The 26,874-nt window shown below is 41.7% G+C and overlaps 10 protein-coding genes across 10 annotated transcripts; 6 read left to right on the top strand and 4 right to left on the bottom strand.

Annotated features, from left to right (window-relative positions):
* Positions 1-5,546: 5,546 nt before the first annotated feature.
* TrAtP1_012966 (uncharacterized protein) lies at positions 5,547-6,557 on the top strand. Its single transcript, XM_066115738.1, has 2 exons — positions 5,547-6,010; positions 6,074-6,557. Exons 1-2 carry the CDS (start codon positions 5,888-5,890, stop codon positions 6,302-6,304), a joined length of 354 nt encoding a protein of 117 aa, XP_065971838.1. The 5' UTR covers positions 5,547-5,887; the 3' UTR covers positions 6,305-6,557.
* A 3,661-nt stretch (positions 6,558-10,218) lies between these two features.
* TrAtP1_012965 (uncharacterized protein) lies at positions 10,219-12,411 on the bottom strand. The gene is made up of 3 exons (XM_014088889.2): positions 11,623-12,411; positions 11,334-11,564; positions 10,219-11,278 (listed from the first exon to the last, which is right to left on the bottom strand). The coding sequence occupies exons 1-3, from the start codon at positions 12,175-12,177 to the stop codon at positions 11,123-11,125; spliced, it is 942 nt and encodes a 313-aa protein (XP_013944364.2). The 5' UTR covers positions 12,178-12,411; the 3' UTR covers positions 10,219-11,122.
* A 223-nt stretch (positions 12,412-12,634) lies between these two features.
* Positions 12,635-14,426, top strand: TrAtP1_012964 (uncharacterized protein; the record flags this gene model as incomplete). The annotated part of the gene is made up of 1 exon (XM_066115737.1): positions 12,635-14,426. The coding sequence occupies exon 1, from the start codon at positions 13,035-13,037 to the stop codon at positions 14,424-14,426; it is 1,392 nt and encodes a 463-aa protein (XP_065971837.1). The 5' UTR covers positions 12,635-13,034.
* A 228-nt stretch (positions 14,427-14,654) lies between these two features.
* On the top strand, positions 14,655-15,683 carry TrAtP1_012963 (uncharacterized protein; the record flags this gene model as incomplete). Its single annotated transcript, XM_014088644.2, has 1 exon — positions 14,655-15,683. One exon carries the CDS (start codon positions 14,655-14,657, stop codon positions 15,681-15,683), a length of 1,029 nt encoding a protein of 342 aa, XP_013944119.2.
* Positions 15,684-15,751: 68 nt separating this feature from the next.
* On the bottom strand, positions 15,752-16,522 carry TrAtP1_012962 (uncharacterized protein; the record flags this gene model as incomplete). Its single annotated transcript, XM_014088643.2, has 1 exon — positions 15,752-16,522. The coding sequence occupies one exon, from the start codon at positions 16,520-16,522 to the stop codon at positions 15,752-15,754; it is 771 nt and encodes a 256-aa protein (XP_013944118.2).
* A 128-nt stretch (positions 16,523-16,650) lies between these two features.
* Positions 16,651-17,028, bottom strand: TrAtP1_012961 (uncharacterized protein; the record flags this gene model as incomplete). Its single annotated transcript, XM_066115736.1, has 1 exon — positions 16,651-17,028. The coding sequence occupies one exon, from the start codon at positions 17,026-17,028 to the stop codon at positions 16,651-16,653; it is 378 nt and encodes a 125-aa protein (XP_065971836.1).
* Positions 17,029-17,378: 350 nt separating this feature from the next.
* On the top strand, positions 17,379-18,332 carry TrAtP1_012960 (uncharacterized protein; the record flags this gene model as incomplete). Its single annotated transcript, XM_014088642.2, has 4 exons — positions 17,379-17,564; positions 17,663-17,821; positions 17,877-18,247; positions 18,296-18,332. The coding sequence occupies 4 exons, from the start codon at positions 17,379-17,381 to the stop codon at positions 18,330-18,332; spliced, it is 753 nt and encodes a 250-aa protein (XP_013944117.2).
* Positions 18,333-19,468: 1,136 nt separating this feature from the next.
* On the top strand, positions 19,469-20,980 carry TrAtP1_012959 (uncharacterized protein). The gene is made up of 4 exons (XM_066115735.1): positions 19,469-19,773; positions 20,255-20,284; positions 20,341-20,600; positions 20,665-20,980. Exons 1-4 carry the CDS (start codon positions 19,752-19,754, stop codon positions 20,770-20,772), a joined length of 420 nt encoding a protein of 139 aa, XP_065971835.1. The 5' UTR covers positions 19,469-19,751; the 3' UTR covers positions 20,773-20,980.
* Positions 20,981-21,161: 181 nt separating this feature from the next.
* Positions 21,162-22,847, top strand: TrAtP1_012958 (uncharacterized protein). Its single transcript, XM_014088640.2, has 2 exons — positions 21,162-21,434; positions 21,496-22,847. The coding sequence occupies exons 1-2, from the start codon at positions 21,281-21,283 to the stop codon at positions 22,617-22,619; spliced, it is 1,278 nt and encodes a 425-aa protein (XP_013944115.2). The 5' UTR covers positions 21,162-21,280; the 3' UTR covers positions 22,620-22,847.
* Positions 22,848-26,289, bottom strand: TrAtP1_012957 (uncharacterized protein). Its single transcript, XM_014088264.2, has 3 exons — positions 24,914-26,289; positions 23,503-24,843; positions 22,848-23,423 (listed from the first exon to the last, which is right to left on the bottom strand). The coding sequence occupies exons 1-3, from the start codon at positions 24,994-24,996 to the stop codon at positions 23,075-23,077; spliced, it is 1,773 nt and encodes a 590-aa protein (XP_013943739.2). The 5' UTR covers positions 24,997-26,289; the 3' UTR covers positions 22,848-23,074.
* Positions 26,290-26,874: the final 585 nt, after the last annotated feature.

Genomic DNA, 26,874 nt, shown 5'->3' with positions numbered 1-26,874 from the left:
AACTTATATAATAACTTAATTAATATATACTTATTCTTTTTTAACTTTTTTATAATTATATTATAATAATATTAGTAATTTTTTTATATTAAATTAAATCTTTTTCTTTAGTTTTATTCTTTTTTTTATATTTTTTTTATTTTATTATATAAGAGATTTTATTTTTAGGTTTAAAGGTATATCTTTACTTTCCTTGCCCTTTTTATAACTTAATTATAGCTCTTAGGTAATATTTTCTTTTTAAAGTATTTATTTTATTTTTTAATTAATTAATAAATTACTTTATTTTAATTATAAGTGTTTTAGTATAATATTATAAATATTAAGGCTTATAATATTATACTTAATATCCTTAAGGTATTTAATAATTATTAAAAGAAGGTAATTAATTTTATATTTAATAACTATTTTATATTTTAAGTATATAATACTTAAAATATAAGATAATAGTTTCTTAGTAGTATTTAATAATTAAAGTTTAGTTATTAAGTTAAAAGTAATAAAATTATAATTTATATTATTATTTATATAAATTATAACTAATTACTAGTTAATATATTCTTTAATTAATAGTTTTTTATTATTATATTTAATTAAATTAATTTAAATATTATTTAAATAAGTTTAGTCTTATATAATATATTAGTATTTTATATATTATTTATATTTTATATTTTAGTTTTAGTTTTAAATTATATAATAATACCTTTTAACTAGGGTTTTATTTTCCTTTCCTTTATTAATATAAGTTTAAAAGTTATAGCTTTTTTATATTAACCTTTAGGTTATTTAATAATATTAGTTTTTTTTTTACTAATATTTTAAGTAATCTTATATATTATAATTAAAAAAGTAATTCTTTTAATATTTTAAGTTTTATAAGTAGTAGTTTTATATTTTATATTAATCTTTAAGTTTATTAAGGGTATATATTTTATAATATAAAGTATTATATAGTATTTAATTATTATTTTTATAGTATTTATTAAATCTTAGGCTTTTTATATACTTATTATTTAATAAGTAATAAAATTTTAGTAAAATAATATATACTAAATTATAGTTAATAATATATTTTTATACTAAGGGGTATTTTTTTAAGTATTATTATTATTTTTCCTATTAGTAATATTCTTTAACTAAGGTATTTAAAACTTTACTATAGTTATATTAAGTGTCTTATAAGCTATAGGTATTATACTTATTATAGTTATAGTTAAGGTTCTTAAATTTATAAAGTTTATATTTATAAAGATTCTTATATTATGCAAAGGGGTATATGTTTAAAAGGGTACTAATCTATTATTAATGTTTTATATTAGTAGTAAAAAAACTATATTTATAGATTTTTTCTTTATTTAAGGGTTTCTTATAACTATAACCTATTTGCTTATATATTTTATATTATCTTTTAAGGTATTCTTAGGCTAGTTTATTTTCTTTTTTAAAGAGTTTATATATAGCTTTTATATTTTTTTATTATTTACCTTTATAGCTATATTAAAATCCTTTTATAAATTTATAATTTAGGTATTCTTAATATTTATAGTCTAGGTTTTAAAAATAATAAATATTATAATTATAAATATCTTATAACTTAAGGTTTTTAGCTTTATATTAGTATTATAGTTTATAAGCTTTATAGTACTTATAATTCTTATCCTAGTTTAAGTCTTTTTTTTTACTTAAGGTTTAATTATAGAAATTAAAGGTATTAATTTTTATTATTTTATAAGTTTTCTTAGCTTATAGCTTTCTTAAATAATAGCCTAATTTATTTTTATTATTTTTATATATAAAATATAAATTATTATAGTAGGCTATTTAGCTTAGGTAACTATATAATACTTCTATAATAGTATTTATCTAAACCTTATTCTTATTAGTCTTAGATTTCTTTTTATTTTTTTTAATATAGCAATAGCCTTTATTATAGCCCTTCTTACTATAGAATCTATAGGTTATCTTAAATTAGTAATTTACTTTTTTATAGCTTTTCTTACTATAAGTATTATAAATTCTATTAAACTTCTTATAGTTAAGGGTATTAATATTTATCTTTTTTAGTTAAGTTTTATTATCTTAGGTAATATAATTTTCTTATTTCTTTCCTTAATTAGCTTAAGGCTAATGCTTAGTAGTTTAGCTGCTTTTTTTATTTCTTTTTTCTTACTTTTATTCTTATTACTAATTATTAATTATAATAGCTTCCTAGGTAAGTATAGTAAAAGTAACTTTTTATTAGTTTATTTTATTAAATTTTATTCTTAACTTTTAACTTTAAGCTATAGTAATATATTTCCTTTTTTAAGTCTTTTATTTAATTAACCTTATTAAGTAGCTAAATAAAGATTAAAATATATTTATAATATAGCTTTTTTTATTTAAGGGTTTTAAGTTTCTTTTTTACTTTTTAAGCTTTATTAGTAATTCTAAAGGATCTTTCTAGTTATTCTTTAAGGTTTTTATATCCTTTAAAAACTTCCTTTATTAATTTACTTTAGTTAGCTAGGTTATTTTTTTTATTTTTAAAAAAGTATTTTAAATTAGTTAGCTGCTATATCTTTAGTATATATTCTTATATACTAAATCCTTTTTTTAAATTATCTTTTAGGAATATTTTTAAGTAATAATATTTAAAGTATATTTATAGATTATTAAGGAATTAATAAAGCTTAATAATATTTTTATTAAACTTTTCTAGTTATTTAATTTTTAAGACTTTTCTTAGTTTTAGTTTATTATCCACAGGGATTACTAATGCTATTATAGGTGCTATAGCAGGTGCTATAGCAGGTATTACAGCAGGGGCTACCTAGGGTACTACTATTAGCAGGTTATTAAGCTATTACTATAAGTTATTAATAGTTTATATATATTATATAATAGTTTATTAATCTGCAAGATGCTATATATATAAGTCTTAAATTATATATTTTATATTTTTTATATAAGTTCTAGTGCTTTATTTTTATTACTTATACTATTTATGCTTTTATTTAAGAGCTTTTATTAAGATATTTTACTAATTATAAACTATTTTTATTAATATATTTTTAAACTTAATAATATTATTTAACTAGTAATTACTTAAAGCTTAGCTTTTATAATTAGTATTATATTCTAGGATATTAAAAGTTAGTATTTATATTCTTAATTCTATATTACCTATAAGATCTAGTAACTATTTAAACAAGAGTTATTAATATATAATAACTTAAGTTATTAATATCTTAAATAATTAATAGCTTATAAGATTCCTAAGGGATAAACCTAGTTTATAGTTTATATTAATAAATTAGTTAAAAGATTTTTAAGTAATAGTAAATAGTAAATAATATTACTTAAAAAGTAAGCTATAGAATATATTATAATCTTAGTTTTATATTAATAACTAGCTATTTAAAACTATTTTTAAGTAAGTATAAGAAATATATATATATCCTATTATTTACTAGTATTTACTTTAAAAAAGTAAATATCCTTTATATTAGGAATTTATTTACTAGTATTTACTTTCTTAAAGTAAATATAATCCTAATTAGCTGTGTTAGCTAAAGGTTTCTTTATTATATATACCTTATAAGTTTATTTATTATAACTATAAGTTGTTAGGTTATAATAATAACTTATAATTATATATTATATAATTTAGCTTTTTATAATTATAATATTTAAAGTTTTTCTTTTTCTTATTTTTTTTTTATATTATACTAATATTTATAAGTCCTAAAGTACTATTATTATTTTTAATAACTAGTTCTTATTATTTTTTACCTTAGTTTAATTATTTATAATTAAAATTTTAATTTCTTATATTAAGTTTATAAAAAAGATTATTTATAATAATATATTTTTTTATAAATAAAATTAAATTATAGTTAATTTAATTAATATTATAAACTTTTTCCTTAATATTTTTATTAAGTTTATTATAAAATTATTTAATAAAAGTAAATTACCCTTAAGTAACTTTAAAGGTAAAATCCTTAAATTTTATAATATAATTAAAGTATTTTCTTTTTTAATAAATCTTAAAGAATTTATTTTTAATTATCCTAAGTTCTTTAATATTTTTAAAAGCTTTTACTAATTCTTTTTTTAAACTTCTTAAAACTACTAAAAACTTCTTTAATAAAAGCTAGTAATAGTTTATTAGGATTATTAAAGTATATATCTTATATAAAATAAAACTATTTTAGGGTAGTTTCTTTAAGGTAGAATATTATAAAGGAAATTTTTTTAGTTTTTATATTAAAAGTGTTTTTAAAGTTCTTAAAGTAGGCCTTAAGTTAAGTTTAAAAGGTATAAAGTTTATTAATTTTTTTATTAAATATAAGAGGTAGTTAATATTTAATAAGAATTCCTATATTTTTTTAAATTAAATCTTTTTATTTATTATTAGCTTTTTAAATAAGAATTATATTAAAATTATATATATTTTATATAAAAGTTTAAACTTATTCCTTAGTTATATTAGTTTAGTTAAGAGCTTCTCTTATAATAATATTATTATTTTTATTTTAAGTAAAGATTAAAATAACCTTAGGGATTAGGGTAGTAAAAGTGCTAGTTAATAGGGTTACTTTAAGTATAGTAGTTTAAATTACTTAAAAAATCTAAGATATTTTTTTAAATAAAAATTATTAATATATAATATCCTAACTTATATTATTATACTTAAGTATAAGGTAGGTTTTTAATTTATAAACTAAAGTATTAATTTATATTAGTAAAAAGATATAAGGGATTTAATAAGTAATATAATTATATAGCTAATAAAATTATAAATAACTAATTTAATTATTATTTAAAAGTACTATATTAATAATTAACTATTTAAGTTTTATTTAATAAGTATAATAAATAATTCTTATATAGTAAGTTATTTTATAGTTATTACTAGTGTAAGTCTTATAATACCTAATAAAAATACACTCCTAGAGTTATATTTTTATCTTATAAGTAGGTATATATCCTACTAAGAGAGGAAGTCCTTTATCCTAATTAGTTATAACCTTCTGGTGTATTACCGAAGGTATGTACTATAAGGATCTTATGTGGTTGGTTTGTAACAGAAACCAAGGCCTTTTTTTCTGATTGGTGCTTGCATTCATTCATCCCGCTACTTTCTACATTTATGGCAAGATAGGTAGTTACGAGTGTGCCTCCCCATGAAAGGAAGCCACACAAGCCCAAACCCGCCTTTCCTTCCATTTTGGTAGGAAGTGGCACGACAACATTTTGCATCGTGGTGGACGACATGGAGCATCACATGGCCTGGGTGGCAATTTAGAAAGAAAAATGTTATACATGTTAACTACTACAAAGATAGTAATTGCATACTGGATTAAGGTTTTTTTTAAGCAGAGAAATTTAACGAATTAGTGGCTATCTTAAGTAGCTCATATGTTATTTATGGAAATTATATCATGTAAATTACGTACGTTTTTTTAAACAAACTCTGAGTCCGTATCTATAACGCTTCCCGATGTTATGCGGCTCTTTTTAATTGAACCGGATGATGCAAAAAGCAAATTAAAAACCCAATAACTAGCAATAGCTATGTTGACTAGTAGTAATCAATAGCTAGAGGGTGTGTCTCTATAGACTGATTTCCCATATACACAAGAGATGCCGATTTCTTTCCATCTCAATCAATATTACCATAGCCACAAAAGAAAACAAGTGCAGAGAACGTTGAAATCAAATAAGAAACAAGCGCGGCTTAAATACTACAGGTACGCCCGGCTTGATTGCGTATAATTCGTACTCGGACCCCGGTAACCCTCTCCGAGTGTCACGGCCTCCTCCCTTGCACTTGCACAAGACCCCGACCCCTTATTCCCCACTGCCCGGTCCCCCCGTCAGTCGACTCTATACGTTCATGTACAATAATGACCTTGAATTTTTCCCGTTTCCCTCTGAGCTTACAGTATTGGGGCCCCATCAGAACGAACCGACCACCACAGGTACGTGTACGCAGCATTTTCGTTTGAGCCTTATGGTGGTAAGCACGCTATTTCTTCGGTCGGCCTCGCTTGCGCTGTCCACAAGGTCTAATATGCTTTAGAAGCGTATCAATTGCGTCCGGGTTATTGCTCTCAATGCGATATCCGCACAAGCAGATAAAAGGCACAGCAGGGCTGCAGGGCCTCTTCCGTTCGATATGCTTGAGAAAGTTGTCCTTGCGACCGGACTTATACGTGCAGCAACATTGAAAAGCCGCCGGTCGATGGGCCATTGTTGTTTCAAAGTGCCGTCGAAGGTCTTTTTCGAGCCTGAAAAGCTTGTTGCAATCTGAGCAGTAGTACCGGCCGCTTTGGCTGTGCGATGAATCGGCATTGCTCATTGAATCGGAGTAATTTGTGTATGGTTCGGGGGCAGATTGGTCTGGAGAAAATGGTGGCGCAGAATTCGAGTCTGATATCTCTCGAGGAGTTGTCGATAGCGATGGTGTCTCCTCTTGAAGACGGGATTCGAAGGCGGGCAGATTGGAGGTGTAAGCTGGTTCTGCTGGGATTTCGATCAGTAGATGTACCAACACAAGACAACGCGATCTAATGGAGAGTGGTTGCTCACGCAAATTGCGCCCATGCATTGACTCGTCTATTTCTTGTCCATATTGAGTCTCATCTTGCCATAGGTTATCTTCATATATGAAATCTTCATATATAAAATCTTCCAATGTAAAGACTAGCGGGCGTTCGGCTTCCGATGACAGCTGAGATCCTACCATTGTCAATAGCACTGGTAGGTATAGGTGGTAGTCCTAGCACTTCAATGGCGGGGCATAGGTATCAGAGCTCAATGCAGCTTTCGTGAAGGTGAAAATACATTTCTTGAAAGCTATTCTTTTTTCTTACCAAGAAAAAAAAATGGTTGGACAGAGTAGCAATTGCTCCTTTATATATATATGTAGATTGCGTATAACCTACTCACTTGTTTGTAATGTCGGGCGAAACATCCAAGCTGTCAACTCGCGGGTAAGGCCATTTTCAAGTCGACAGTGGATCCAATGCCGCACTTGCAGGGATAAGAAATGCATACAGTACACCATCGTTGCCAGCGCGCTGTCAATCAAGATTGCACTACGCATGTACTTTGCATCTCATCGATATTACGCTGAAAACGGAGGTTCTAAATACTCAGCCGCACGAGGGCTTGCATGTACGGTGCCTGGTGTATCTTAATACTGTTACCTACTAGTAGTAGTAGTCCTACCTACGTAGCTACCTAGGTATCAATGCAAAATCATACAAAAGCAACTACACCTTTATTCCTCTTACATCTTGCAAAGATAAAAATCTATCTGTTCTTTCGAATCTGGTCATCGATGATTGCAAGGCCGAACTGTTCAGCCATTTTTGCGGTTTCCCTCTCTTCTCACGAGCTTCATTTCGGGATATGTATCACAATGGATGGAGCTGTGGGAACCAACTTGTTCCGTCTTATGATCGACAACGAGTCAAGAATCTTCTTTAGGCCGCTCTAAGCTTTTGGTTGCCTTGTTCTCTTCCAGTGATTTGTTAACCTTTGACCCTTCCAGAAATGGTGTTGCAGTGCAGCGGGCTCGGTCATGTCTGCATTAGTTTCAGTTTTCAGTAGTATATGCCGCGTGCCTAAGTACATGTAAGGTATGCTCGCAGCCATATTTATAACACCACATAATCTATTAAAACATGAGAGCTGATGTTCTCCTCCATGAGTGGCCTTAAGACGACCTCCAGGAAGCTTTTAGCTGGACGCGTGAGCAAGGATCGAGCTACAAACTAATGCAAGGCCTGTTTCACGCAGGGAGTGCCTGACACAATTGCTTCGGGCCACCACCAAGAAACACTGGACCCTGACTCTGCGTTCATACACCCCCAAGCGGGGGACAGTAAATAGGGATTGATGCCACTGAGAATGCTGCGCTCGGCGGAGATAAACCTCCTCTAACCATGTGGGCTTTACACGGTGTATCGTCCACATACTGATGACGACTAATGCCTAATAAGGCTGCAATTTGATCTTGCCTGTATCCTTGTATGGGATTTAGCTGTATATTAATTATCCAGAGATGTATAGAGCACTCTAAGAGTACGCAGCATAGACGATGGAGGGCTACCTGAGATCCGCCCGCTAAATAGGCCCAACGCACCAATGGGATCAGATCACGCGGAGAGACCCTGGCCAACCGGGCACATCCGATCGGGGGTCCACTCATGGCAGAGGTACGAAATGGCCTAATCGGGAAGGGAGCTCGTCGCAAGCTGGCGTGGCGACACCTCAAAAAGTGACAGCAGACTTGTCTGGGCGTGCAATTTCTTGCTTTTGCGCAAGTTAGCTTATTAATCTTAGGCCGATGCTCAGGGGGGTTTTAGCCAAGCTAGCCGGCATAGTCATAGTCCATACAAAGTAGGTCCGCCGCGTCTATCCCTGTCTTCAGGTCGCATGTAAGTGCATGAAAAGCTGGTTGGCAAGTAGTACTTGCTGGGGCCTTGATCGCTATTGTTGAGCAAAGCTGCGAAGCAGATTTGCGAAGGTGCCAACCGGAGAAAATCGAACTTCCCAGCTTTGCTCTTATTAATGGGCTGAAATAATAACGCTAAATGGAGCCTAAATCCAAATCAACTGGCAATTGGCTAGGGCAGAATCTTTTACCGCCCTTGCAATGTTAATATACCTATTCTTTTGGTGTTTTCATAGCCCTTTTTGAGTGTACTACGATAGTTGTTTTTGCCACGTTGTAACGCCCCATAGAACTACATACTCCTCCAAGATGTCTCTTTTTAACAAAAGTAGCTTATTCTTACATAATGCTTTAACAAAATCTTAATGCACTTAATACAGGAGAAAGCCCTATATTATAGCTATAGATTGGTATAGATATCGCTATACAAGAAAGTGGCTGCTGAAGGTAGGAAAAAAAAAGGCGTTGGAAGCAAAGGTAACTTGCCTGCCTGCCTGCCTGCCTGCCTAGGCGACTTTCTCAAAACAAGATGACTTCCTTCAAACAAGGCGGCTACGATCAAACAGGATGACTTCGATCGAACAAGATGACTTCGATCAGCGCAGCAGCTTTGCTCGCCTCTATGGACGCTTTGAGCGGGCATCAAGATTTTATTTGATAGCTGGACTCATGCTCTTACACCAATGGCGCATAAATAGAAGGGATGTGCCTATGTATGCTAGCAGCGGACTGCTTGTCGCGAGCTGGCTCGGCGACACCGTGTCGAAAAGTGACAGCAGACTTGTCTGGGCGTGCAATTTTTTGCTTTTGCGCGAGTTGGCTTTAGCAAAGTTGCATCTATCCATACTGCCATTCCCTGCGAAGACGCGTCTTCTTGGTGTTCTTATCACTTTTGGCCGGCCGGTTCAATGGCGGCCGAAAAGTGAATCCGAAGATAAAAAAACTCACCATATATATAGGAAGTTTGCGGCAAATAGCAGCTCCTCACTTGACCTAGAGTATTATCCCAGGGTCAAAGGGGCCCTGAGACTGCAGAAATCAGGGTCATTCTCGTTTCCATACCTACCTAGTACCTAGGTATGTGTGTACTTACATGTAATCAGTAGCTTCTGCAGGTCAGCCGTATTTCTGATGACCCTCTTTTCTACTGCTACTCGGCCTAACTGATCCTGCTTAAGCTCAAAGTGAGTCCAACATAATCACATCAAGTATAGCAAGGCCAAGTGTGACTACTACATCCTCTCTCTGCGCACTGATAAAGCCAGATTCTTGAGAGTATAAAGTTGGGCTATATGCACAGGTAACTCGGTCGACACAACATGGCACAGAAAGGCAGATGGAAAGTAGAAGAAAAAAAAGAAGAAGAAAAAAGAAAGAAAGAAAGAAAGAATAGCGGCAAAGACCTCAAAGGCCTCAGATCAACTCACATAATTGAGGAATCACAAAACCAGGGTAACATAAGAGCAACTGTTTCGGGACCCCAATGTGCATATTATGCCGAACGAAAGTACTCGGTATAGGCCGTCAATTGTAACCAATCGCAGTGGCAGCGAATTTTCCAAAGGCCTCTAGAATAGCCGTCTCCTCTCTCTTCCCCTGAACCAGTTTCCGGTAACGTTAGACATTTTGCTCTAAGTTGGCTCTTGTAAGCCTATTTAGTTCAACTGCCTTTCAACTGTCGAGTAGTTGTGCAAGTATGCAAGTACTTTACTAAGTCACACACCATACCTTACAGGCTCAGGCATCTAACCAAGGAAAGAGCCCTTTATATTAGTATATAGTTCTATAAATATAATACTGACAATAATATAAACCTAAGGGATTAGGAATCCCTGCAATAGCCCTAGTTGCTATTTATATAAAGGCATGCCCACATTAAACTTCAGCTGTCCAAGTTCTATTCTTCACTCTCTACTTATCTCGGGAGAACTGTATTGAAATACTCTTCCTTCAATAAATATCTTTCATCCCCATCCCCATCACTATTTCTGAAGAAATTCCCTCTACCATTTCTACTGGCGCAATACTCAAAGCTTCTGAAACCCGGAGATGGCTGGAGCTTCAGACACAAACAATAAGCACGATGAGTGTACATAATAGGATCTCAAAGGATACACTTATACTAATTGACGCATTAGCCAAAAAGGTAGTGCGAGCCAAAGCTCCAATCAATCATCAGATGCAGCAGTGGCTATCAGAGTCCGACAAAGAGGCACCTTGGACGCCCCTTAGCCTCGCCGCCTCCTCGGCTAGAGATGTCGCCGCCGATACTGTGATTGAAGTCGGTTTGGAAGATTTATTGGATATTACTACTACCCAAATTCGTACAAATGGTAATAGTAACGCCCAGAGAGAAGGGTAGTCATGGTAGAGTTAGTGGTGGTTGATAGGCCCAATATTATCTCGTGCGGTTGCTGCTAGAGACTTGTCGTAGTAGATTTTACGCAAGTGATTTGAGAGATGGACCCTCTAAACAAAACAAAAAATGAGTGACTCAACAAATTTCCCCGAAGCCTGAATGAAACGATAGAATCGTTACTCCTTCCTATTATCACCACTGGCTGTTTAGCCGTGGCTATTTTTTCCCTCTCAATAGCGGAACAAAGTGTAGTCTATTATAATCGTTGTTGGGTCTCCTTTGCAACCCATTCGCTGCCCGCAGTAACCTTAGACACAACGTGGGTTATTATAGTTCCAATCGAACGCGTTTAAAATGCCGTAGAAATGTATGACAGCTCCGAGCACCACGAAACTGTGGAATATCTGATGAGAAGCGCCCCAAATGTCGTATTTCTCGGGCTTTCGAGACTCTGGAAAGTGAGTCTAGTAACGCTTAGCAACGAACATCATCAGGACCTCTAAGAGTAAAGACACTTACAACGTAAAAGAATACTCCCGTTAACATTGCAACGCCTTCCAGATAATAGTAGCGAAGACCGGCTTGCTTATCAAGCTGGGCATATGGAAAGATGGTAGCGGCATGTATGATGGGCGCAAAAGCAGAGAGGCCAGTAGCAACAAAGGTACTGACTCGTAACGTCCGCCACTTGGGACTCTGAAATCTGGGATTCACAACCACAATACCAGTGAGTAGTCCCAGTGAGCCGATCTAATGGCATGATAGTTAGCATCAACATATATCTCAGCACGGGCAAGGTGCGGCATACCATCGCCCAGTAGAGCTTCTGTAAGTGAGGCTCGCAGTAAAAGCCTATGTAAATGCCGGAGATGAACGATCCCAAGATCTGAACAACAATAGTAGCATAGTCGAACCGTGCCCATAGGCTCGCATATGCCTCAGAATGACACAACAGCATGTGGTACATGGACGAGATTCCGAAGCAGGTAACAGACGCCGATAAGTATATGTGAAATACCAACTGATCTCTCCAAGACGCATTAGGGTAGCGAGAGCTGAAGTATACATATAGGCCATAGTTGCCTACAACAGCAATCACCGCGGGCACCAAGTGAGTGTAGATGTTGGCAGTTTCATTGTGAACATATCCCAGACTCTCAAAACATAGCTTAACGGAACCGGTAATAGGGCGATAGCCAGTACGGATAAAGCTGTTGTGGCCGTACCAGGGCGGGACCTCCGCGGAGGTCAAAAGGTGCCGCGTAGTCTTGGGCACTTGCTGATGGCTATTCTGGTTGTCGCTGTCAGCGTCGGAGTCTATACCGCCGACACCGGTCTGGGATAGGCGCCTATACAGAGCCATATAGTTGCCACGCCGCAAGTTATAATAGTGAGAAAGAAAGAGAAACTGCAAAGAGAAGAAACAGCGACAGCCGAGGGCAGGAGAGGATATAGTTCAAGAAAACGTGGTTTGTCATGTAAGGCTGACGATCAGCACACGTGTGAGAGGAGTGGAAACAAAACTGGAGAATGTTTGCAGTTGCATAGCTTTATGAAAACACAATCCTAGTCAGAATCCAGTGGGACTCGGTTATTAATAGATGGTAATAGAGCATGATTGGTTCGACAAGGTCTTATACACGTATTTTGCGATATTTTGACGATATCCGACTGGGGTCCGCGGATAAACAAAAGTGGTGGTATTGGCGGGTAGTAAGACTACTAGTTATTCGGATAAGCTTCTTATTGGTTAAACAACTCACACTTGACTGCATTTGGGCAGTTTTACGCCTTCCAGTCTTATGATCATGCCTATTCTCACAACTTCAACTTGTGTTTAGTAACACAGCCTTCGGCCCTTTGACAGTCGAATAGGTTATAAATAGTCAAGAGCGCTCAATGACAAGGATAGCTCCAAGTCCTATGTCCTATCTTGACATCACGCCTTATTCTCGGCATATAGTATCGGTATGTCAGAAGGATGTTCAACATAAGCTTGAAACCCATGTCGGGGGAATAGACGATGAGAAAACTTCGGAGCTGGCGTCAATATTCAAGCCGATTTGCTTGAGAGCTTCCTTGAGCCTCAATGCAGGCCAGCATAGTTGTGAGAGTTGCTAGAATATAATGTAATACACGCTCCTTGTATACTTTTTCCTAGAATAGTTCATCAAATCCTATGACGTTAAGCTCAGAAACACCTCGCTGTCCTATGCAATCATGAAGTCCAGTACCGATGTCCGTGTCAACGGCTGGACAATGTCCCCTGACGGGCGGGGAACCATGGACATACTATGGACTTGCATTTTCACCACTTTTCTTTGTACCTTTACTATCCTCTGCCTCAACTTGCCTGCTAGAAACGAAAGCTCACTTCGTGTCCAAGGTCGTAAGATCTTGTGGATGGCCATCGCCATTGCTGGACCCGAATTCTTACTCACAGCAGCTGCCGGTCAACTTGCCGCTGCGCGAGACTCCGTCAAGGCGTTCCACGCTCTTGGACACACCTCATGGACATACCGACATGGCTTCTATGCCAACATGGGCGGATTCGAGCTACAGCCTCTGGACGGCGCACCGTTCCCGATCAATTCGAAACATATACTCTGGTTAATGTCGCGCGGCTATATCGAGTTTCCGACTATATCAGACGAAGAACTCTTAGACAAGTCCAAGAAGGATACTGTTGCCAAGCTCATCACTTGTTTCCAGGTCGGCTATCTGATCGTGCAGTGCATTGCACGCGGCATACAGAAGCTTCCGGTAACGACGATAGAACTGTCGACTGTTGCTATCGTCGTATGCTCCATCATGACGAGCATCTGCTGGATGTCCAAACCCCAAGATGTCCGTTATCCTATCCGAATCAATATGCCTACAACTATGGATCAAGTCCTCCGCGAGGCTGGCCCAGTAGCCGCACGGCCGTACCGACAAACTCCTCTCGATTTCGTAGACGACCTGACACCGAGTTGGGCTCTCAACATACAACCATTCATCAAACTGCCTGTCGGTCCACACGAGCGTCCTCTACCTCGTATTGGCGACAGCAGATTGCCCTGGCTAGAAACTCTAGAGAGTCTGTACTTGTGCCTCGCCACTGTGGTCTATGCATCCGTACATCTGACTGGGTGGAACTTCGAATTCCCATCTCGAGTCGAGCAGATCCTCTGGAGGGTATCGAGCCTGATCCTGGTAGGCACGACAGCCCTGTTCTGGGTCCTGGAGGCGGGCGCTATCTTGCAGCGATACGGCAGTGATCAAAAACTTTGGACAAAAATGTTGAGAAGGGAAGATAAAAAGTCGGGAGTAACAGTAACAGTGACAGTAGTTGAGGATGCATTAGTCGAAACGCCAGCCATGGCATCAGGAGACGAGCCGTCGTCTTCATTACAGCCTCATCAGCAGCGCGATGTAGAAAAAGAAGAAGAGGCCTGGGCCCCAAAACAGCTTCCTCTCGTCTGGGAGTTTTGGAGTATCCTCCCAATTGCTCTCATCTACGCCACGGCGAGGGCGTATATCCTCGTCGAGCCATTGCTTGGCTTGAGGTCGATGCAGGCGGGGGCGTTTGACACGGTTGACTGGATGGCCTTTATTCCCCATGTGGGTTAGAATAAATACAAGATGGAGAAAATTTTGAGAAACTGGAGGGCGACAGAGTCAAGTTTATATGTTTGTGTCAAGTTCAAGATCATAGGGCGAAGCGGACCCCGCAATTCGATAGTGAGATGGTGTAAGCACTTTAGCTCAGTCTTGGCTGAAATCTCCAAATACAATGCTGTTGATTCATCTTATAGGACTCTTCATGAACCAAAGTCAATTCCATCTCTCTTATAAATCATGCCAAGAATAAAAATCCTCGACGGCGGCCTCGGCACCTCCCTTGAGCAAAATCACAACATCACTTTTAGCTCCGACACCCCTCTCTGGTCCTCTCATCTCCTCATCTCCGATCCCTCTACTCTATTGCAGTGCCAACAGGACTTTGGAGATGTGCCTGTAGATGTCATCCTCACAGCAACATATCAAGTCTCACTTCATGGCTTCGCAAACACCAGAACCGCTGACTTTCCCAACGGCATTGATGCCTCGCAAGTGCCTCAATTCCTCGAAACCGCTGTGAAAGTTGCAGAGGATGCAAAGCAGCCTGCGTGTGCCATCGCATTGAGCATTGGGCCCTACGGCGCATGCATGATTCCAAGTCAGGAGTACAGCGGCAGATATGACGCCGCTCACAATTCCGAAGACGCTCTGCTTGCATGGCACCGTGAACGCTTAGAAGTATTTGGCCTCATAAAGGACATTAAACAGCGGGTCCAGTACATCGCCCTCGAGACGGTTCCTCGCCTGGACGAAGTCATCTCCATGCGCCGCGCTTTGAGTGCCGTCCCTGGTCTCTTTCCCGACCTCCCATTTTGGATCTCATGCCTATTCCCCAACGAAGACGAAAGCATACCAGACGGGAGCTCCCCAGAAGATGTCATCCGCGCCATGCTTGACCCTTCTCTCGCAGCAGCGGTACCATGGGGCGTGGGAATCAACTGCACAAAAGTATGGAAGCTCGACTCTTCATTACGCCGCTATGAAGCCGCCATTAAGAGTCTACTCCAGGAAGGCGTTATAACAGACTGGCCGGCATTGGTGCTTTATCCGGATGGGACGAATGGCGAGGTATATAACACAACTACTAAACAGTGGGAATTACCAGAAGGCGCCGAGCGAGAAGATGGAATTCCGTGGGAGAAGCAGCTCACAGAAGTTGTACGGGCTACAGAAGAGAGAGGGAAGTGGTCCCAGATCATTGTGGGTGGGTGCTGCATGGCCAGCCCGAGTGATATTAAGAAGCTTCATGGCTGTATAAACGCTTGAAGGCGGGCTCAATAATTAATATACATTGGGTAGTGTTTTTATCTATAATACTACCGCAAATACCCGTCTCAGAATCCCAGACTCGAGATATCAACGCTCAATGGCTTCCCAGACAACATCTCAGCAACCACCTTTCCAGTCCCCAAGCTCAAACTAATACCCCACGGCCCATGTCCAGCCGCAATAAAAAAACCCCCTTCTTGTCCCTCCAAATTGGTATCCTTCGCAAGCTTCTCATTCGTCAATCTCGCAATATATGGTGTCCCCCTATTCGTAACCGGCCTAAAACACAATCCCTCTCGCACAATCTCCAAATCCTCTCCACCAGAAGTCACAATCAGACGCCGCGCAATATCCTTCAGCTTTTCCAAAGGCTGACTTATAGTAGCCGCCTTGAGAGCAGGTCCAGGAAGAGCAAGACCTGGGCTGTTCACTCCAGCAACGTAAATCTCCCCGTTGGGCCGAGAGTAAATTTCTGGTGAGTGCGCACCCATCGTCGTGTAGACGGAATGACAGGTCGTCACTTTGCTGGGGGCCTTCAAAACGAGGGAGTGCCCACCTAGACCTTCAATGGGGATATCAAGGGAGAAGCGATCCTTGAACAATGTTTTAAAGACTTGGGGCGTCCAGCTTCCCGCTGCCAAAAGAACCTTGGTAGCCGGTATCAAGGTCTCTTCCGATGTCTCTGTATTTTTGACGACAACTCCACAGAGTTTGCCATTGTCATCAGTTTCCAGGCGCAACGTCGCAGCAGGATTGTGAACTTGAACTCCTGCACCCTTGACTTTTTCCAACAGAAACTTGCAAAATAGTAAGGGATCTCTGGTTCCAGTCATCATGTCAGTAAGCGCATAAAGAATTCCAAGGAGGATGCAATTCTTACACAATCGCCGTCCCACTCCCATCATCAATCACATTCAAAGAGTCCCCCTCAACCCTCCTCAACCAATCCGGCACTTCGCCATCCTTATGCTCCCTCCTCGCCTCCACAAGCCCAGCTCTGCTCGTCCCTTCCAACAGCCAGTCCTCCCCCCCGTTTCCCGCCTAACAACGGCCCATTCGGCTCATAGCTCACCGTCACGCTCTTTGCATATGCCCATTTCTCTCTGCCATTCTCCTCCTCGGCCAACTTCTTATGCTCTTCAAAGCTTAGCTCGGCCAAGGGAACCAAGTCGGGACGGAACCAGTCTTTGGCCAGGAATCCTCCCGCATAGCCAGAAGCGGATGAGAAGAGCTCCTGCGCAGAGTCGACGAGATGAATTGTGGTGCCTGGTTGATGCTGGCGGAGGTAGAAGGCCGTCGAGAGGCCAATGACACCGCTACCGAGGATGACCGTGTGGGCCATTGTGTCTTTTTTGCTTAATAGATTAACAAGAATATAAAGTTCAAATCATCGCTATGAGTCGTCTTGATCTCGGCATTTACAACTCAGTTTACAGAAGCAATTGGCCGTCTCGACCTCCGGCACCGGCCGTCTTATAACTCGAGCCGGCTTAAGCCGTGCAGCTTTCCAACTCTCATCAACGGCTATACATCTCCAATAATAGCCCCTCCTTTCTCTCCACAGACATGCCGCCATCGGCTGAAAAATCATCCTTGGCGAGAAAAAAATAGTCGACTCTAGAGCCGTCTCATTTCTCTTCCTCTTAATCACTGAACTACTGCACTCTATTCCCCCCCCCATTCTCCGCACCCATGGCTTCTAAAGTTTTCATTGTGACCGGCGCCAGCAAAGGCCTTGGCGCAGCCATCGTCCAGCATCTTTTGGCGCAATCGCACAAGGTCGTCGTCACGGCACGGTCCGAAAGCCCGCTGCAGAAACTCAAAGAAGCACATCCTACCCAAGTAGAGTATGTCGCAGGAGATATTACAAGTGAAGATGCAAGTTATAAATCTTTCATTTTTTTTTCTCTTCTATTTTCTTTTATTCTTCTTGTTTTAAAGCCTTTTTTTTCTAAAGTATCTAACAAGTCTTTCAGATTGCTGAGAGATTAACAGCACTTGCTGTCAATTCATTTGGTCAACTCGACGGTGTGGTCATCAACCATGGAGTTTTGGAGCCCAAGAGGTTTGCAGACGAGTCTATACAAGACACCAAGACCTTCTACGATGTCAACTTGTTTAGCTACATTGCCATGGTAAGACATCAAACAGTATCTAGCATCGGGTGGCTGCTGACATGACATGCCATAGGCCAGGGCTAGTCTGAAAGAAGTCAAGAAGACCAAAGGCTGCATCGTCTGGGTATCCTCAGGCGCGGCTCTCAAGGCCTACCAAGCGTGGAGCACCTATGGCTCTGCCAAGGCGGCAGTCAACTCCATGGCCGCTCACCTTGCGGTGGAAGAGCCTGACATCACCAGCGTCAGCTTCGGGCCAGGCCGAGTCAACACTGACATGCAGGCGGTCATCAGAGAAAAGGGCAAAGACATCATGGCAAAGGCGCAGCACCAAAACTTTGTCGATGCCCTGGAGCAAGGCGAGCTGCTGAGGCCTGAGCAGCCAGGCAATGTCATTGCCAAATTTGTGGCCAACCCTCTGCATAAGCTGAGCGGACAATACGTCAAGTATGTGCACCGTCCAGAATCATGATGCCAATTGCTGACAATATCTAGCTGGAACTCACCTGAACTGGCGGCTTACCAGGAATAATACCCTAAAACTTGGTTGCATTAGCCAATGGTCAACACAATATAGATGTAAATAGCAATGTGAAGGGATAGATTTGTAGTCAGTCGAAAGATGAAAAGCTCTTAATGATCTCCACATGGGGATTCAGTATTAGCATGGAATATAAGTTTTTTCATCACACAAATCAGGGTGCTTGAACCGAATAAAATAAACATTGAAAGCAAAAATATGCCTACCTTGTGATTTGGTGACCCAGCGTTGGCTCTTTGACGCTATGCCAATGCTCATTCCCAGAACTTGTCAACTGTTAGTCTCAAGTACAGACTGCTCGTGGCGTAGCTTGAAACCAGAGTTGGGCACTTGTTGGTTCAGGAGAGTGTGTCCGCATTATGTATTCTCGGAATTTGATAATACTTTACTTGGTACATCACGATGTGCCATGGTTTTGTCGCGGCAAGGGCGGAACCGGTGCTTACATTTTGAAGCTTGGAAAACTTTTGCAGCACTGCCTGAGAAGCATTGTTAGCTATTGGAGCGCAACGAAATAGCCCGCGATAAAGCAGAAAACGAAGCACCAGGTGTGAAATCAGAAATGTCTATTTGGCTAAGACGTGTCTATCAGCATGGGAGGCTTGTCGGACCTCCTCAGACTGGGGCGACAACATATCTCATCAGGAAAGCGATTGGGGCTGCCGCGTGTCACAGAGATGCTCCTTACCTGTATAAACGAGCAGCGGCAGCGGCACACGCGGTGCTGAAGACCAGAGATGCGCGTCAAGCTCGGTCTGAGCTTGCGCAGAGCTCTTCTTGCTGTCTTCGCTGCCAGAGAGAAAGAAGTTGAAAGAAGGAAAGGGTTTGGAAAGCAAGAAGCTCGAGCTAATAAACTTTTTTTTTTTTTTTCTATAAAACTGGCCCGCGCTAGGCAGGTCCCACTTGTACTCCATACCTGGTGAAATGCTGCAGCACGTGAATCGAGCCCCCTTCCAAGCCAGTCAGCGACGCAGCTTCAGTGGGCTGGGTCGGTCTCTGGCACGCGCCGCGCTGAGGGCCAGCAGAAGCGAGACGCCTACGAGGCCCTGGCCGCGCCCGAGTACAGGAGACATGGGCGACATAAGTACCCCGTACCGCTCCCAGTTTCCCTTATAACAGCAGCGGTCGCCCCACTAACAAACCACTTGGCTGGAAAGCATTCAATTCATCATCCATCTCGCTGCGCCAGATATCATCGTCAGCCGCAAAGCATATTCACGTTGACGTGCATTTATTTGGCAGTCACAGTCATACATGATCCGCCTGTTTTAATCTCTCTTCTCCATCTCATACGCATTCCTTTGCATCCGTTTTCATCACTTGTGACTCTCCGCCAAAGCCGCCTTCCACTTCACTTTCAAGCACTACCGCGTCTAAGCCGGAGACCTAATCTCGCCCTTTTTCTTCAACATGTCGGATCATGAGTTTCCAGGTAAGCTCGGTCTGTCCATTACAATGCGGGCGCTTTCTTTCTCCTTCTCTTTCCATTGCCCTCTGTACCAAAAAATAAATCACAGCCATGACCACCACGCCTATCAGCCGTGCGTCACTGCTTATTATCTCACCTTCCGCGGTGTTGGGGCCAATAACACCAAACCTTGGATTTCATTGTTTGTTTCCATGAAACCATACAAACAGCGGATCAAGGTTCCCCTTTCCTTTATTAAGTCTTTTCCAATCTTTCCATCTGCATTTTCACATTTCATCTTCAATCCCCACAGTTCTTCGTTTTCTTCCCAAGCCTCTCGTCTCATTCTACGTCTATTGAAGTCTACCTCCAAGAGCATTCCGTATCACCATACACAGCATGTCGGGATATGACTATGACTACTACATGGGCGGTTCGCCCTCAAGCACCAGTACCCAATCGCGAATCTGTGCACAACGAGAGAAATCACTAACTTCTTCTACAGGAAGCAATGATGACTTGTCGCTGCCCAAAGGTATGACACACATCTGTCGTATTTTCGAATATCTACCAAAGCTAACCATGTACTAGCTACGGTTCAGAAAATTGTGAGCGAGATATTACCAGCTCAATCAGGTGTTTCGTTCGCAAAGGAGGCTCGCGATCTACTCATTGAATGCTGTGTCGAGTTCATAACTCTCATCTCGTCCGAGGCCAATGAGATTTCCGAGAAGGAGGCCAAGAAGACCATCGCCTGCGACCACATCACAAAGGCTCTAGAGCGGTTGGGATTTTCCGACTACGTACCAGCCGTTCTAGAAGCCGCAGCTGAACATAAGGAAGTTCAAAAGGTTCGCGCATGTCTCCCACATCCACAGATTCACGTCAGGGTACGGCTATGCTAACACCATCCAGGGACGAGAGAAGAAAGCGGACAAATTCGCCAACAGCGGCATGTCTATGGAAGAGCTCGCCCGTTTGCAGGAAGAACAGTTTGCAGCAGCTAAGCAGCGCCACACATGATGGGGTTTTTGTTACGTTGATATTCAGTCAGGAGGGCGTCAGGTGGGCATTGCTAGGCGTTTGTATAAACAGGTTTACGAGGGTCGGTCAACAGGTCAGATCCTGATTGGGGGCCTTTTGGGAGGGGGTTTCATTTCGTTTGCTTTTTTCGTCGTGCTACAATATTGAGATTATGCTCGCATAGCCATTGAATCGATAATTCTGCTTGATATCCTTGATTCCAAGTGCTGGCCCTGCATCCCCAATCCACGCGTTTGGGCTTATCGATAACAATGGGCTTCAGTGATGTAACATTAGGCTGCTTCTCACATGTTACAGCCCCACCAGTGGTCTGTTGCCACTGGATTGATTGATGCCTATCGTCGATCTCATCACCTTCTTCAACTATAAATAGCTGCGTCTCAATCTTTGCAAGAGAAGATTTGAGAACTCCGTCAAAATAGGTCGAAAACACCGCCAACGCCACAAGCCTTCAGGACCCCGCGTCCCTCGCTGGCTCGCTCGCAAAATGGGCCAAGAAGAATCTACTCTGGCCGATGCCCACGGGCCTCCAGAGACGCTTCAAGAGAGAAGTTTACAGGGTGTCGCGGAATACATCAAGAGCGGTGATGCTCGGCGCATTGTAGTTTTAACGGGCGCAGGAATCTCTACCGCAGCTGGAAGTAAGTCGATCACACCCTATCCCACTCACTCGGTCTATATTGACGCCTGGTTGGCGCATAGTTCCGGACTTTCGATCGCCAAAGACGGGCCTGTACAGCAACTTGGCCCGTTTAAAACTGCCATATGCCGAGGCCGTGTTCGACATTGCCTACTTTCGCAACCGTCCCGAGCCATTCTATGTCCTCGCGCAAGAACTATACCCCGGAAAGTTTCATCCGACAGTCTCACATGCCTTTATTGCGCTCCTTGCCCAGAAAGGGCTTCTTCAGATGCTCTTTACACAGAACATTGACTGCTTGGAGCGCGCAGCTGGCGTTCCTTCGGACAAGATTGTGGAGGCCCACGGCAGCTTTGCGACTCAGCGCTGCATTGAGTGCAAGGTCGTGTTTGCCGATGACAAGATGAAGAAGCATGTGCTCCGGGGCGACGTTCCTCGCTGCGAGGAATGCAAGGGCCTGGTCAAGCCAGACATAACATTTTTCGGCGAAGCGCTTCCAAGAGCATTCTCTGAAAAGTCGCACCACACGGCCATGGCAGACCTTGTTCTGATTATTGGCACAAGTCTGACTGTGTACCCCTTTGCTAGCCTCCCAGACATGGCGAGACAGAAGTCGCCGCGGGTGCTTTTCAACATGGAAAAGGTTGGCTCATTAGGGTCACGAGTCGATGATGTGCTGGAACTGGGATCATGCGACGATGGCATCCGAAAGCTGGCTGAGCTGCTGGGGTGGACAGATGAGCTGGAGGATCTGTGGAGAAATATCATTGGACATGAGGAAGCCGAGAGACAACTGCGCAGCCAGATCGATCGCGACGAAGAGATTGAAGATGAGCTGCAGAAGTTGACTGGAGAGATTGAAACAGTCCTCAAACTCGATGAAGAAAGGGAGGAAGGCGAAGATGAAAAAGACGAAGATGCAGAAGAGAGCAAGAAGGTAGAAGACGAGAAGGCGTCAAATAATGCCCAAAGATCGGAAGATGTCGCAGACACAAAAGACGCTGTCGACACAAAAGAAGAGAAGAAAGATGAGCCCAAAGCACCTACCGAAACGGAGGAAGCAAAACCAGCTGACACAGCCAACACTAAGAACGAAGAGTCCGAAGCTACAAAAGAAACAGATGGCAAAGAAGCTGAAGAGTCAAAAAAAGAAGAGAGCGAAGAAAAGCCGCTACAAAAATGTTGAAAGGATCCATGTTATGACCTGATAGATTTCACGATACTTTTCATACTATACTCGTTGGACGCGCAACAGACGGTCCATGCGCTATCTGCACTTTCTGGGTTAAATTGGTTTCGAACGCTTATTGGTTTATATAACGGTTCATATATACCTACTCTACAGGTATATACCGCAACACACGAGACTGTCTTGATAGATGAAAAGTAGAGAAGAGACTTGTTTTCATTGCAGCATTCCTACCAACGGCACGTAACATATCTATCCTAAAGCCGTCATAACTGGCTACCTACCTTTGTGTTACATTGTAAAGCATCAACGTCTCACAGTCCAGCTTCTCATTCGTTCAATACATATAGGTAATACAAGGGCCCAGAAAGTAATAGAGTCCTCCAAAACGTAGCAAGTCACTCCTGAAGTCCACCAATTTACTCACTCATACATACTTCTCCTTCACCCCCTCACAAACCACTATCAATCTGATCCGGAATATTCGTATTCGTCCACCTCCCCCACTGCCTACAAGTCTCCGCCACCACATTCGGAATCGACAATGCCCGCACTTTATCTGGAATCGTAAGAAACTGCGTAAACAATCCCGCCGAGGTATGCCACGCAATGTGACAGTGGAACGGCCACACGCCTGGATTGCTCGCAGCATCAAACTGCATCACCACGTGGCTGCTTGGGGGCAGCAAGAAGACGTCCCGGCGCTGGGGATTTGATGACCGGACGATTGTCTTGCCGTCCCATTCGCCGGCGCCCTGGTGGAGGATGTACATGTTGAAGCCGTGGAGGTGCATGGGATGGCTATAGAAGAATGGTCAGTAAGTTTTTTCATACAATATGACACAAGGTAGATGTTAGGGATTGGATGGAGCTTGCTTACGCAACGGGAGATTGGTTCATGATGTTTATCCTGACACTCTTTGCGTTGCCGACGTTTCTCACGCTCCACTGCGACTGGAAGGTCAAATTGCCCAGGTTGCTCAGCAGCAATGTCGGGCTGTTGAAATTGCCCCTAAAAGAATCGCCATCTAGCGTCCATAGAGTATGGTTTGTCGCATTAACAAACACATTCAACTCAATCTCATTCGTCACATCTGGCTTGGGGACAGGCAGTTTCATGAAAGGCTCCGTCAGCGACAAGTCGTCATTGCTACACGTTCCCGGATCAGGAGCATTCCAGGGCGTAGACTGAGGAGCCTTGTTAGTATCCGCGTTATCGTAGTAAATGGCCGCGAGAGCATTTGGCTGACTGGTGAGCGAGCATACGGTGCTAATGTTGCTACGCATCCAGTAAGCGTCAAGAGTACCATTCGCCTTGACGAGGACATTGGTGCGTTGGCCAATCCCCAGCGTGACCACGTCGGTCACGTAGGGCTTGACGTCGACAAAGTCGTTTGCAATGACTGTCATCTTGTGGCCGTCAATGGAGAAGCGCTGGAGGCCTTCGGCTCCGGTGTTGATGAGACGGAGAAGATGAGTCTTGCCGCGCTGGAATCGGAATTTCGCAATGCCAGCGTCATTGGTGCACGGAGTGCCGTCCGTGACCTTTGAGCAGTCAAAGAACATCTTGCCGTTGATCAGGTTGTTATCCGAAAAGAAGATGTTCTCTCCAGGCACGGTGCTCATTGTCTTCTTCACCAAGTCATAGTAGTCGTCATGATACCAGTCAGACAACATGACAGGACCAACATCAACATCGTATTTCTGTGACTTTGGCCCATGAACGACTATCGGACCCGTGAGGCCACCCGCATATTGCGAAGAAAAGTGCGAGTGGTACCAAGTGGTGCCGTATAAGGTGGCCTTGAACTGATACGTGAAGCTGCTCCCGGGCGGCACAGGACACTGCGTCACAGAAGGCACGCCGTCTTCCCAGGGCGTTCCCTGCTGAAGAAATCCGTGCCAATGCAGTGCTGTGCCCTCTTCCGGTGCGGAGATGTTGTTATGCATGGTGACTTGAATCATGTCTCCCCAGTTGGCCTCGATCAAGGGGCCCGGATAAGCACCATTGACGAGGAGGACATTTCTCTGGTATCCATCAGGGGCAATGACACCGCGGCTAATGGTGAAATCATAACGCCTTATGACGCCCGTGTTGGGGCTCGTGTCATAGTAGTTGGTGTTGCAGTCGAGCGTGCTCCATGGGAACCCATTGGGAGTTGGATTGTTGGTAAGAAAGGAAGGTAACAATGGAGCAACCAATGTTCCTAATATAGATAGGCTAGAAAGTTGTCAGCATGTGTTATGCTCCAGATATTGAGATGAATGGGCGTAGAAGGGGACATGTATACCCGTTTGTTTGCTTCTGTGAGAGACTACTTTTGGCCACGGAGCCATCTCTCTTCACTCTTCTAGAGCTATAAGAAGCTCCCATCTCGACAAAGACTAGCTAGATGTATCACTTGAAGAGATGATGCTCAGATGGTTCATATTCTACTGTCCAGGTGGACTGAATCACCTCTATATATATTCACAGAACAGCTTCACAAAAACAGCTCCGGCTCACATGTAAACTCATTGTTTACCGCCTCGCCCCCCCTCAACAACAAGTCCGTTCGGGAAATTTCTTTCCACGAGCCAAGAAACTGAGGCAAGCCGATGCCTGATTACATTATTCCCCCCCTGGTCGCACTTAGTGAAAAAACAAACTTCCCTAGCCTCCATCCCGTATAAAACTATTGGCTTGGAGTAGGTCAGCCTCCCCGTAGGAGGATTTTCAGGGCGCAGGATCTTAGCTTCTCGTATAAGCAAGGCAAGGTGGTTAAAATGGTAATAACTTTATATAGAAGCCAAGGCCTGTGCATGCATGCGCATATGCATAGATCTCAGGTGAGGCTGTATATGGTGTCGTATGACCACTTTGGCCGGGTATTCATGACTGTTTGAAAATTTCATAATATTCAGTCAAACTTTACAATGCTTCTAGTCCTAGCACTTGCTAGCTGCATAATGATGCCATCTCATCTTATCTGGCGAAACGCGACTATTGTCGAGGGCTGATAATCCTCCAAACTGTCTTGTGCTGGCCATGTACACAAGAGAAGGCTGCAGTTGGTAATACAGCATTCTCTGGCTCGACTCAAAGAGGACAAGGCCTACGGTAGTATCATCTTCGATTGTTGTTCAATGTCTCAGGTCATTCTCTTGGCAGGCTTTACACCGTTCGGGGTTTTTTAGGACACCGACTCGATTCTGCCTTCCGGGTCAGCAGGACTGAAATTGGAAAAATAATACTAATAGCTGAAACTGGAAAATACAATAAATGACAAAAGAGTGTTACACTCAACACGAGGAAAGGCGAAGGAAGGCATGTTGGGAGTTGAACCGCCAATCAACTTGTTGCTCGGTCTTTTCCAAGACAAGGGGTAATATCCCGCGTGGGGATGACAATGGAGGAAGGATTGAGTGATTGAAACGCACGGAAACATCTTGAGCTTCGGAAGTCGATTCCGTGAAGAGTCTCACGAGCTCTGCTCCTTCGATGGGTCTAGAATGCAGGGCCGGGTTATCGCCATATCCATCTCGCTGATTTGATGAACTGATATTGACAAGGGGGTAGGATCAATATAGTCTATCATCATGAGTAGCAAGTATAATTATAGAAGTAGACGAAAAGCCCCACGTTCCTGGACCTGGCATAGCATAGAAGATTTGATAAATTACGTCGTACATGTGTGGTTACACATGCTATCGTTTTGTTTCCCTAGAAACAAATACATGGCCGAAAATAGCCTCCGAAAACTTCCACATCGTCACCTTGTTTCAGCCGGCATATCCAAGCATCGGAATCAGCTCATCGGGCGGTGGCGGATGTCCGAGCCGAATTTTTTCGATCAGGCCCTCATGTGCTCCATCTCGGGTACCGGGCATGTCAAAAAGATGACAGCATACGAGTGTTATGACTCTTTGCATATGTGGAGAATGACGGGCCGCAGTCCATTAAGCTAACACAACTGGAGGGTAGGATCGCTCTTCCAGAAAAAAGATATACTATTTGATAATTCCTTTTTTCGAATGGGGTCCCAAAAGCTAGAGCATGCGCGTGTATGCTGTCATTCGTCGTACAAGGAGCGGCTGGAGATATTTCCCTGCGCGCCTGTGATATCCTGCAGCTATTCAGCTTAGTAAATGCGCCGCAGAAGCCGCAGAGGCAATGGAAACGGAATTAATAGTTCCATGTTTCTTCCGAGCATGACGTATGACGGCACTGACAAGCCAGATAAAGTATTGCCAATTAAGGCGAATGCGAATG

Source organism: Trichoderma atroviride, chromosome 7 (genome assembly GCF_020647795.1).
Source record: "Trichoderma atroviride chromosome 7, complete sequence".
NCBI classification, from domain to species: Eukaryota; Fungi; Ascomycota; class Sordariomycetes; order Hypocreales; family Hypocreaceae; genus Trichoderma; species Trichoderma atroviride.
The sequence above is the reverse complement of the archived record's forward strand: the minus strand, read 5'-3'. Positions and strand labels throughout refer to the sequence as shown.